We start from the raw sequence: 12845 nt of genomic DNA on the forward strand, positions 1-12845 counted from the left end.
TCACTTTTCGAATAAATAGGATTTTGGGGAAAAATATTATAATGACATAGGGAGGAATTATTTTCTTTTTTATTTATATTAAAATTGTAATTTACCATCAAGCTAAAAACGTTAACATAGTTCGGGTAATTTACAAAACATGGTCAATAATAAGTTGGGCACATGCAAAACGTTTTTACAATCAATACCTTTAGATCAAAAAATCATAATTTAAAGTTTTATCACTAAGTTGGAAAATTAATGTTTGTAATTTAGTATTCTATATACTAACAAATTCCTCTTTTGTGACAAGGCAACCCCTATAAATATAATCTTTTGATATTTTTTTCATTCATTGGAAAATGATATACGGAGATTCAAACATAAGGTTTTGTAATACACCAGCCGATCATTATTATGTATTGAAAACAACAACTTATCCTTTAAGTGAACAGTATTATGGGCATGTGAAGCTAAGTAATTAAATGTTACGGAAAACCAGAACTAAAAGGTCCTTTCAGGTCATCATACTAATAGAATATTTTATTGTTGAAAAGCATAAAGAAAATTATTATGATACAATACTTAAATTGGGTTGAAATATATTTTTTTAAAACCTTTATATAAATCTTACTAAATTTATCACTTGCTTGAAGGCAACTTCGAACTTACAAAAATTAAACTCAGAATGTATGTACAGAGAAAAAGTCCTCTACCCTTCTAATTCAAGATTTTCTTATAATAAGAATATACATATCTTTAATTACAAATTTAGTGAGCAAACATTATCTGCAACATGCATATTATGTTCAAAGATATCATTTTTCATATTCGTCCTTCCATTATCTTACTCATCCAAACTATTTCATAGGTTGCTCCAACTAAACCAAATTTGTTCATATTCCTTCTTCCAGTATCTTACTTTTCCAAACTATTCAATAGGTTGCTATCAGCTCCAACTAAACCAAGTTTGTTCATATTCCCTTTTCCAATCTATCCAATAGGTTGCTATCAGCTCCAACCAAACCAAGTTTGTTCATATTCTTATCATTTCTTCCAGTATCTTATGGAACCAAATTAGTTAATTCCATAACAGATGATTACAAAAGTAATTATTGGTGTTTCCAATTTTAAATGTCACAGCATGCTCCTGTTTTACATGGATCGGTATATATTGATAATAAATAAATCTTATTCAGAAATTGAGTTTATAATGAGGCGGTCAGCGCAGAAGAAGTGAAACCCACATAAATAAAGAGCTGAGATAATTGCGTTTGACATTTAAAGATGAGGAGGTGGTTGGTACTGTTGTGGGGTATTCCGATTAAAAAAATAATTTAAAGTCCCTTCCGATTGTTAACCTCATTTAGGAATTTTTGTGGGGTACATGCGCCACTTATGCGCTGATCGCCTCAAATCAGAGTCTCATCTATAACAGGAAAATACATTTGAAATTATCTAAAAAGATTCCGAGCAATACACTGGCCCTTGTAAAAGTGGTTTTATTGAAAAAACAATGGCATAGCGACAATCTCCCGGGCAAGTCGGTTGACCGTGCCTAACACCTACATGAAAAATTATATGCAGACATTGGTCCCGGGCCATCGTGCCACTGGGAAGGACATTCATATCACAATGATTATTATTGCAGTTACGCAAAAATTATGGCTTTGAGGTATGGCAAGTCGCTTACTACTTTATCACTCAATTAATAATATATGTAAAACAGTGAAAAACTTATAGCTATTCATTTTGTGATGGTTATTTATCTATCAAAAATTAAATTAAAATGGCCAAAATGTGGAAGCATTAAGGCTTAGATTGTATAATTATACACCAAACCCTTCACATTATTTGTTAGTGCATGATGAATGTAAAATGTATGATTCGCAACAGTGATGTTTTATGACACATTTCAAATTTGTCCGTCTTCAGTCAGCCGAATCTGTAACAAGAAAAATTATAATTTTATTAAGCACTCGAGCTTATTACATAACAAGTGCGCCCCAATTAAATTTGGCAGCCACCTCTGGTCTGTAGCACCAAAATACTTGAAAACCCCTGTACTCTTATCTAATCCTTAGAGCAAAGGCATCAGATGGGAATGCTGTCCTTGTACTATCGGTATTTCAATGAAGGATGCTCCGGTGAACCAGCGTCATTGATCCCTTTGGCACCACTGCATAGTCAGAAAACACGCCAAACACGCACACCCTACATTTGTACATGAGAAAGTTTCTACGACTCATGTTCCTACGGGTCCTCCCTCCGCACATCATCCCCAAAGATGATGTAGGCCCTGAGGGTAATTATTTTCCTGAGGGCGTCCAGTGTGGAATTAATGTTAAAAAAAAGTGAACAACTGAAGCAAGAATTATTGATTTTGGATTTCAAAATAAATAGGTACCTATGCTGTTTGTGAATTTGTAAGGGGAAGTAATAATGTGATAATGTCTCACTTGGTGTCCAGTTAATATAGTTGGGCGTGGCAGCAGCTTGGTATTCCTGCACCAGGTCATCCACCACAGCTCTCGAATTATCAAATTCTTCTAGGGAGTCTGAAAACATTGACTCCCTGCGGAATACTTCCAAAAAAGCCTCCCTTTTTCGAAGCTTGTCAAATTGCTGAAGACACCTATCGAAAAGCTGAAATCAAAAATTGTAATAAATTATCAATCATATTCCTCTGATTAGCGGGAGAGGAAGAAATTGTTTAAATAGTCTGCACCGATACATTCTAGTGTACCATCTAGATACGTTGATTTAAGACATGGTCCTTTCAGACCTTTAGATTTTGTTAGTAAATAAGAAATTTATTATTTTATTAAAATTTTAAAAAAAAACCGTCGTCTGAAGTTGGCCAATAAGAAACCAGCCAATCATAGGATAGCGGTAGGGTTGTAGTATAACGTAGGGATGTAAAATCAAAGAAATATACTTTGGCAGTTCATCTTTTTAAAATCGATAATGCTTTTGAACGAAATAAAATAAAGTTTGATTATAATAATTTGGCACGGGTACCGTCGCCCTGTAGTTAAAAACTACATCAATAGCGTCACGAAAATTTATAAATTATACCAGGAGGGCAGAAGTTTGAAGAGGTATTATTAGTAGGTTGAAACAAAGATTTTTGTTGTAAAATATACATTTTTTTAATTAAAAGTTTTTGTATTTCGCGTAATTATAAAAATCATTAAATTCGGGAGGCGGGCATGGGTACCGTCGCCCCGGGAGCCATTAATATATAAAGTATGATCCCTTTATTTTTTAACAATTAAGTTTGAAATGACAATTTTTTTCCTCCATAATGATAATTTTTATAAAGCCATATTTCAGCGAAAAATTACCTTGAGTACGCAGTAATCTACCAGGAGCACTGAAGTTTGGGAAAGTAATTTTACTATTAAAAACGTATTATATAATTGAATTTTAATTTTATATATTGTAAATTATACAATTTTTACATATTATTTTAATTAAAAGTTTTTACATTTTGCGTGTTTATAAAGCAATTTTATTTCCAAAATAAAACTCCCTGGGACTTTTCAAGAGTGTCGGTGACAAAAACCGTACATACGATATGGATATCAAACTACGCATCTCAACCTACACAACCCGAATGGCTCGGTGAAAAAATGATCAGTTAGCTGGCACCTTTTTTTCCCCAAATTTTCATTTCTTTTTTTAAATTTTGTAGTCCCACACTCCTCGCTTCATTAACATTCAAACATTACACCACGCACCACATTTTTACCCTAATTAATAAGGAAAGCTAATTTTAAGCTAATTTTAGGCACATACATTAAAACATAAAAATATTTTTATAAATTTGTGGGTACACACTCATTGCTTCATACACATACAAACATCACATCATAAATATAAAAGTAGGAACACACCTCTCGTTCCATCCACATTTAACACCAAATCATACATTCAAAAGTATTTTTACCCATTAGTTGCCTGCAACGGGCAAAAAGCTAGTATTTTTTTTTTTTTTTTTTATAGTGAATACCTCACAAGAGTCCCAACTGCTCCCGTCTGGAGCCAGTGAGACTATGGCATCCCCAATTGGGGGATGTTGTGAGGCTGGAGGTAAGTGGGGAAGGGAAAGAGGAAGGTGGGGAAGTGAAAGAGGAAGGTGGGGAAGTACCTGGCTATTCAGATCTAGTCACTAAACACGGCTAAAGCCATTTGGAGCAACGTTTCAATTCTGAATGGTGGTCTTACACCAGGGCGATACTGGTAGTATCTTCCACTCTGAAAATGTATGTAATTATTGTTGAGTTTTTTTATGTGACACCTCACAAGAGCGCCCTTGTCTTTCCAGTGTAGACAGGGGAACTACGTCATCACATATGAGTCGACTTACATAAAAAATTGGCAATGAAATGACCCATTCTCGTGTAGCCAACATCAACTGTTATGCCTATTTCACACGAGGACAGGATTATATTGTATTGTCCCATCTCCAGACGTGAGCCGACTTACATAAAAAATACTTTTAAAACAGACTCAGCATGCCCAAATTGCGTCTGTGTTTTATGAGATGGCAATCGGTCCGTTAACATTGGATTATCAATCAGACAGACCGCCCTCCTTTGCACAGAATCAAGTATTTTGGGGCTCCAGCCCAGAGGTGGCTCCCGAATTCAATTGATGGGCGTACTTGAGATTTGTACAGAGTTAGCAGCTGGTAAATATAGAAGAATCTGCAAGCCATATTCAAGAAGGACTAGGGTTAATTTTAAATGTCTGATGATGGTATCGGTAGTGCTGAATGATAATTTGTAATAATTGATTAATGGCATTATATTTACCGATGAGATGTTTGTGTGGTTAGCCAGTAGCAATCCCGACACCTTGTGGCTTGATTGGACATATGGAGATCTTCTGGAGAGGGCAACTTGGATGGACGCGGGCCCCCATGGTATAAACTGTGCCAGCTTTCTTTCCCTAATACGCTGTAAGGACTTGTGTACTTGAGAAGGATCTACTTCTCCCTGAAATTGATGAAAAAAAATCAAATTAAATATTAAAACCCTATCCTATCCTACACCGGGAATGAGTAAACTGCTCCGAACCCAAATGCAGCAGAATCATGAGGATCAAAGTAACTATGTACTATTAATCCATCTAATTATGTATTATGTAGATCAATATTTTTAAGATTATTTATTTTTGGTTGTTTACCTGAATAATGTTAAGAATCGATATGTAGCAATGCTGGTTATTTCTGTCAGGACTTAATGACACCATCATGTTTTTGGGCTGCAATAATCTCTGCATAACGTCTAAAACTGTAGTTTTTCTAATTTTAGGAGCCTTTGGAAAAAAACATATTATATTAATATAGCATAAATTTGAAAAAAATTATGTTTATCCAACTCGAGCATACCAGCAAAACTAGCAAACAAAATATTAACTACACCATTCGAAACAATCTTTGTGAAATCAAGCACTTAGTTCTAACTAGTTACAATTACTGAGGAGAAGCATTTATACATCATAAAATTGAATACCGCGTTTACTTCATGGTCAGTTGTGAGTGGGGTGTAGCCGGTCATCAGGAAGTGGAGTCGCGGGGTGGGGATGAGGGGGGCCACCAGACTTATCAGGTCATTGTTCATATACGAAGGGTACCTGTAAATTATAAAACATCATTTTCATTTGATTAAAGTGTCAAGCCACAAAGTAAACGCTTTCTTTGATAATTATATACTATTTTATATAAATAATTTTGTAAATTTATAAAACTTCTACTCAATAGTAAATATGTGTACGTTTTGGTTCAATATGTAGTATACAGCAGGGCTTCCCTAACTGCGAGTCGCGACGCTCCGGGGCGCCGCGGGATCATCCCAGGGGCGTCGTGAGGCAATATTTATAGCGTCTTCCACACGCACACTTCGGAGCGACTGAGTCCCGCGCCACTTCAGGCCGCCGCGCAGAAAAGTCTCACAGTGAACTCCGCTGTAAACTTATCGGTCTTTACCCTTCTGCGCCTGAAGTGGCGCGGGACTCGGTCGCTTGGAAGTGTGTGTGTGGGAGAAGCTAATAGGTTGGCTGTCTGTGTTGACGCGACCGACTCAAGTGAGCGCCACGCACATTGCGATGATGCGGCAGCCGGTGGGAGCGGGGGCTAGTGCGAGGCGCAGCGGGGGGGGTGGGGAGACTGTCCACTGTCCGCTCGTCCGCGTCCGCTCGTCCGCTGCCATAGTCCGCCCCCCGCACGCGGGGAATACGTACGTTGGCATCGTTTAGTCAAGCTTGTGTTTTGATAAATTACGCACGTTTTTAATTTTCGTTTTAATATTCACTATGGCGGATAATTCTATTAAAAAAAAATAGAAAACGAAATAAAGGAGGGAGTAGTAACGGGAGTTCAGAAAAACGGAAAAAGTATAGAAAATATGACGATCAATATTTGGATTTCGGATTTACCTACATTACTAAAGGAAATTTAGAACTCCCTCAATGTGTTGTTTGTGATAAAGTGTTGGCGGCTGAAAATATGCTTCCTAATAAACTAAAACGCCATTTAGAAACAACTCACTGCCATCTTCAAGGTAAGCCGAAAGACTTTTTTGTTATAAAATTGGGAGAACTGAGACGTCAGTCCACAGCTTTGTTTTCAAGAGCATCGGTTCCTGCCAAAGCATTGCTCGCTTTCTACAAGGTAGCTCACCGTATTGCCAAATGTAAGAAACCGCACACGATTGCTGAGGAGCTTATTTTACCAGCAGCAGTTGATATGGTGTCATTTATGATTGGAGGATCGGCTGCTAATGAAATAAAAAATATACCTCTTTCAAACAATACAATTAGCCGCCGTATTCATGACATGGCAGAAGATATTACTGAGCAAATTGTGGAGAAACTTTCAGGTCTATTTGCCATTCAACTTGATGAGGCCACCGATAGTAATGACGATGCTCAATTGATATGTTACGTGCGGTACATAGAAGAAACATAGAAGAAAATATGTGAAGGTGGCAAGGCTGCTGATTTATTTAAGATCTTAGAATCATATATGATCGAAAATAATATTAACTGGGAGAACTGTGTGGGTGTGTGTACGGATGGTGCTCGAGCGATGTCTGGACAATATGGAGGACTACAAGCTCTTATCAAAACCAAGGCTCCAAATATTAAATGGATCCATTGCATCATACATAGAGAGGCCTTAGCTACAAAAAACATTACACCTGAATTACAACTATGTGAAAACAAGACCCGTAAAAGCAAGATTTTTCAAGAAGCTTTGTGAAGAATTGGGTGCTGAACACACCCCTTTAATTTATTATTGCAACTCTCGTTGGTTATCCAGAGGCAATGTACTCGCACGTGTTTACGAATTACGAAATGAGTTTTACACTTACCTTCATACAGAATCACACAGTGATGCGCAAAATTTTATTAATACAGAGTTTTTAATAAAATTGTCATATCTCTGCGACATATTTCAAAAAATAAATGATCCCAATAAGTCCTTGCAGGGAAATAATACTAACATATTACAACTGGCAGATAAAATCACTGGGTTTCAGAAGAAGTTGCTCTTATGGAAAAGAAAATTAGAAGAAGATCAAGTAAGTTCCGAATGTTTCCCTGCTTTACAAGGCATTCTACAAGAAAAATCGACAGAAATTCTCGATCCTTCTTTAAAAATAATATTTACACAGCACTTGTCATCTTTGAGCGAACATTTTGAGAAATATTTTCCCGAAAATCTGGAGCAATATGACTGGGTTAGAAACCCTTTCCAGTCGACCTCACCATCAACACTTTCGACAGCAGAAGAAGAACAGTTAATAGAATTGTCCTGTGACTCCAGCCTTAAGCTGCAATATAATAAGGATAAGCTACTTGAATTTTGGAGCTCAGTTTATCAAGAATATCGTTCCATCAGCACTGCAGCGATAGGGTTTTATTACCGTTTGCGACATCATACTTGTGTGAGACAGGTTTCTCTGCAGTTGCAGTAATTAAGAATAAGTACAGATCAAAAATAAATTTAGAGGCAGAGACGAGAGTGGCGATTTCGAAACTTCAACCTCGTTTTGAGAAACTATGCTCAGAAAAGCAAGCACATCCTTCTCATTAATACGAAAGAAAAAAATTGCTTTTTTATCTTTTTTGTTTGCTTCCATTTTTGTTTTTATGTTGTGTTCTTTATTTTCTAATAAAAAAATTAGATACTATTTGGAGTTTTTCTGACAAATTGTTATTAGGTAACGTACCCATACTACGTGACCCATTCAGGGGGGGCTTCAAAATACGCTACGCTTGGTACAAATGAGCGGCGGGGGGCTTAGATTTTTAGTCACCAGGGGTGGGGAGGGGGGGGGGGAGGGGGGGCGTCGCAAAAATATGGCAACTTCCTAAGGGCGTCACAGTTGAAAAAAGTTTGGGAAGCCCTGGTGTACAGAATCATTTTGTGTTATTTATTAGTCCTTTACCTGGTTCAGACCTGGTTTAGCAAAAAAATGTTGGTTTGGTGATGGCTTTGTATTCAAATTACAACACCTCGGTAACAAAATGAACGCTGTTCCTTGGTTTCGCTCATGAGTTTGAACGCTTGTACTAGGAGTTTAAACAGAGTTGGGTTGTTAAGTTCATCTCCATATTTGGACGTACGCTATGTGGTGTCATTTTTAAAATGAATTTAACTAGACAGGACTAATCTATTTAATTATTTATTTATCGTTCTTCAAAGTACAATCCCATTAAACCGCAATTAAGCAGTTTGTCAACAGGATGTTCGTGTTCAATTACAATATAACATATTTTCATAATATTATTACTTATTACAATACAACTTATACATCATATTTATCACCAACCACTGCCATAATCAAAAGTATTACATACTAATCCAGAGTATCCTCTGCTTAGTAGCCATGTTTTCAGCATATTTTTTTTTTAAAAGAAAGACAAACATTCCCGGGTTACGAATAACCTGACAATATTTGAAAATCTCCTACTACCACCACAGAAAGCGGAAAATGTTGCTTGTGTTGTGATGGAGGACTTAGCCAGCCGAGGAATTGAACACGGTACGCCTGGGTGGGACCCAAGCCCGATGTCAACTCGGCCACCGACCGGTCATATATATCTGAATCTCTGAGGTAATTCACATTTTTTTATATTGCTTGGTATAATAGTATAATACATCAATGGATAAGACGGTACAAAAACATAATTTTGCAAAAATTATTACGAAAATAGAAACAGCTGGTACACTGCGAAAATTTAGCATTGGCGATCGAGAAATTAATACAGCCATATAGAACACAAATATTGCTTGCAAATTGCATAAAAATTGCTGTGTGTGGTATAATAATGTCTGCTCTGATCTAGAATATGCCTGCATTATTTGGTCTCCATTCTATGATATTCACATTAATCATATTAAATCCATACAGCATCGCTTCTTAAGGGGAATTGCTTGGAGGTTAGGGCTAGAAAGAAGCGATTACTCATACGATGAACTTGGGAAGTAAAATTAAATCTTTCTTCTTTAGAAAAACGTACATCTCATCTGCATTTTCAAAATTATTAACAGAATGATTGACTCACCTACTTTGTTGCAAATCCCTCTCAATATCCCTTCCCGTAGACTCAGAAATAATGATTTGCTTATCCTTAATCAACACTCCACAAATTATGGATACCATTCACCAATGTCCAGAATGGCAAGACTTGTTACTCAAGTTAGGAGCTTGAATTTTTTGGTGTAAGCCTAAATGATTTTTGTCACCCAAGTTAGTTTGTGTTACCTAAGTAATATTTTTTATATTGATGAGGCAAAAGTCGTGAACTCCATTAAAAACCTTGTTCCTGTATTGACTTGACATTATCTTCATTGTTTATGTACCCTATTTTTGTCTTAGCAGTAATTTTTTAATCATCCTGTATTGTAACATTTCTCCTTGTATTTATTAACTTTGTGTAATATGTAATGTGTTGAAATTGGACATTGTTCGATAGTAAATAAATAATTTATGAATAAAATGACCTTAATGTTGCAGTGCTGGCACTCATGATTGTGGACACCAAGTTGTTGATTTGGGTAAAGGACGGGTTCTGAATGTGCAGTCTCTCGGTGGCTATCCTGTTGAGCGCCGTGTTGTCCAACACCATGACGCAGTCCGCACTCTCCGTCAGCCTCTTGAGGGTCAGTAACGAGTTGTAGGGTTGCACTACCACATCACTGTATTGGAATAAAACATATTATATACATTGAGTACTTGAGACTATGTAAATGTATTTTTTATATTTTTTGGTACCAAATAAACTACACTTAGAGCAGGTGACTGGAATATAAATAAATTTTAATAAAATAATAACTTCATCCCAATCAACAAATATTTTTTTCTGCATTCGCATATTATGTGTAGGGGAGCTTTTAAATTCGCCTTTTGAAGAATAATTCTATAATGACTCAACAATATTATTATTAGAAGAACAGATATAAAAATATAATTTAAATTATTAGTTGGGATGGTCCAATGCTCTGTAGGGAACCCGCTTGCACAGGGCAGGTGTAAACTGTGTGCCCTAAAGTTTAAGTTTAGACTTACGGAATTCAATAATTAAATTACAAAAATCTGTAATTTATTAATTCAAAAAATGTTTTTTTTTTTTTTTTAATTCTACATGTGTAAGGATTGTATTAGGACATACATAATTATGTACATATTTAAAATACTACAAATAGATAAATTAAATTAAATTTTAAAAAAATATATACCTTATTTCGTCCAGATTGGGAAAAACGCTGTAGGTTTGAACTAGTTTTTTAGGAAATCTGTCGGAGAGGTGCTCCAAGATGTAGGAGCCCATACCAGAGCCCGTTCCTCCGGCTATAGAATGGCACAGAACAAATCCCTACAAGGAAATAAAACAAGTAAAGAATAATAACACACTTAGCAATATGAGGAGCCCATACCAGAGCCCGTTCCTCCGGCTATAGAATGGCACAGAACAAATCCCTACAAGGAAATAAAACAAGTAAAGAATAATAACACACTTAGCAATATGAGGAGCCCATACCAGAGCCCGTTCCTCCGGCTATAGAATGGCACAGAACAAATCCCTACAAGGAAATAAAACAAGTAAAGAATAATAACACACTTAGCAATATGAGGAGCCCATACCAGAGCCCGTTCCTCCGGCTATAGAATGGCACAGAACAAATCCCTACAAGGAAATAAAACAAGTAAAGAATAATAACACACTTAGCAATATGAGGAGCCCATACCAGAGCCCGTTCCTCCGGCTATAGAATGGCACAGAACAAATCCCTACAAGGAAATAAAACAAGTAAAGAATAATAACACACTTAGCAATATGAGGAAAATGGTCAAGAAATAATACCTCCAAGTTGTCGCTTCCATCTGCTTCTCGGTTAATAATATCAAAGATTTCTTCACAAAGTTTCTCTCCTTGAGCAAATCCAGATGCCCAGTTATTACCAGCACCACCGCCATGTTTCGATAAATAGACATTTTCGGGATTGTACAACTGAAAAGTTCAAGATATGTCATGTTATATGATAACAAATGAGAATATACAAATAGATTGATTCACAGAGAAGTAGTTAAACTGCGTACTTTGGCATAAGGAGAATTTAGTATGGTGTGGATTACTCGAGGCTCAAGATCTAACAAAACTGCGCGAGGTATGTAATGGTCGTCATCAGCTTGGTAAAAAAACACATCCTTTCTATCTGAGCCAGCAGAAGCGAATTCTTCCAATATTCCTTCTGGGGAGATGCCGTGTTCGGCACATAATTGTTTCCAAAATTCGAAGCCAACTGAAAGTATAAAGTGAAAGAGATATGTTAACCATGACATTGGACGAAAGATGAACATAACACAAAGAGATTTATATTTAAAAGTAAGATCATAAAATGTAACATCCTAGCTAATTACTGTAATACCCCATAATAAAATAGTCTAATTTCGGTATTTGGTATATACAGGTGGGGCAAAAATAATCACCCTATTGGAAAACGCTATAACTTTTGCAAATGTCGCCAAATTTCAATTCGGTTTTGACATTTGTGAAGTAAACAAACGCAGAATACAAATCGACAAGACATGAATCGGTTTACAAACAATCGAACAAATTTCACAATCAGTACCAAAGTTTATCATTAAAAAAAATTACAGCAAAAGAACATGATTACTTTTGCCCCATCCTGTACAGATGGTACATAGAGGCAGGATCGTTTAGCCTACCTAACAATACAAAGTATATATATATAAAAAGCACTTGGTTTCAACTAAATTACTACAAGAAATAATTATTCATGTGGTGGGAGATGGTAAAAGATGCATTGAAGTTCTATTTTTTCTCAATCAACGTTAAGTTTGAAGGTTTGGAAACACGCAAAAATTATTAAAGTAACTCAAACTAACCCGTAAAAACCTATTTTGTGCATGTTTACTTAAACCCACGACTTAAATAGTTGTCTCCATTAGATATTTAAGTTGAAATAAAGTGTTCTTTTTTAAAGAGCCTTTACATGCAGCCGAATTCCAAAAATTTACCCGAATAATTAGTAAGGTAGATAAATCACAACTGAAATTTTAATTTATTGTGTTTTTGTTTGATACAAAATATCAACTGACATTTGAATATAGTCATCGACTTACTTTGATTTCCGCACTGCCCAAGCTGCAGTGTTATCATTTCACTCGGCATCTTGAATATTTAGTCCTTTAAAGTACGTAATTAATTTTGGAGTTTGACTGAAGCTTGGCAACTTGATTAAATACGATTTTTTTTAGATTTAACTGCACCTAAAAACGGCGGGTCGCGGTTGATTGGTGTCATAGATCATCAAAAGTTGTAGA

The 12845-nt window shown here is 36.1% G+C and overlaps 1 protein-coding gene across 2 annotated transcripts; it reads right to left on the reverse strand.

Annotated features, from left to right (window-relative positions):
* Positions 1-9: 9 nt before the first annotated feature.
* Positions 10-12824, reverse strand: LOC149425048 (tubulin gamma-1 chain-like). Of its 2 annotated transcripts, none has more exons than XM_089648691.1 (10): positions 12645-12824; positions 11598-11800; positions 11362-11508; positions 10736-10872; positions 10001-10195; positions 5511-5622; positions 5173-5304; positions 4800-4982; positions 2439-2625; positions 10-1924 (listed from the first exon to the last, which is right to left on the reverse strand). In XM_089648691.1, the coding sequence occupies exons 1-10, from the start codon at positions 12691-12693 to the stop codon at positions 1911-1913; spliced, it is 1359 nt and encodes a 452-aa protein (XP_089504817.1). In that variant the 5' UTR covers positions 12694-12824; the 3' UTR covers positions 10-1910. The 2 variants fall into 2 exon arrangements, with proteins under 2 accessions (XP_089504817.1, XP_089504808.1); XM_089648682.1 differs by having other exon boundaries at positions 5502-5622.
* Positions 12825-12845: the final 21 nt, after the last annotated feature.

This window comes from Hesperophylax consimilis, chromosome 3 (genome assembly GCF_061612785.1).
Source record: "Hesperophylax consimilis isolate HC1 chromosome 3, BYU_Hcon_1.0, whole genome shotgun sequence".
In the NCBI taxonomy this organism is placed as follows: Eukaryota; Metazoa; Arthropoda; class Insecta; order Trichoptera; family Limnephilidae; genus Hesperophylax; species Hesperophylax consimilis.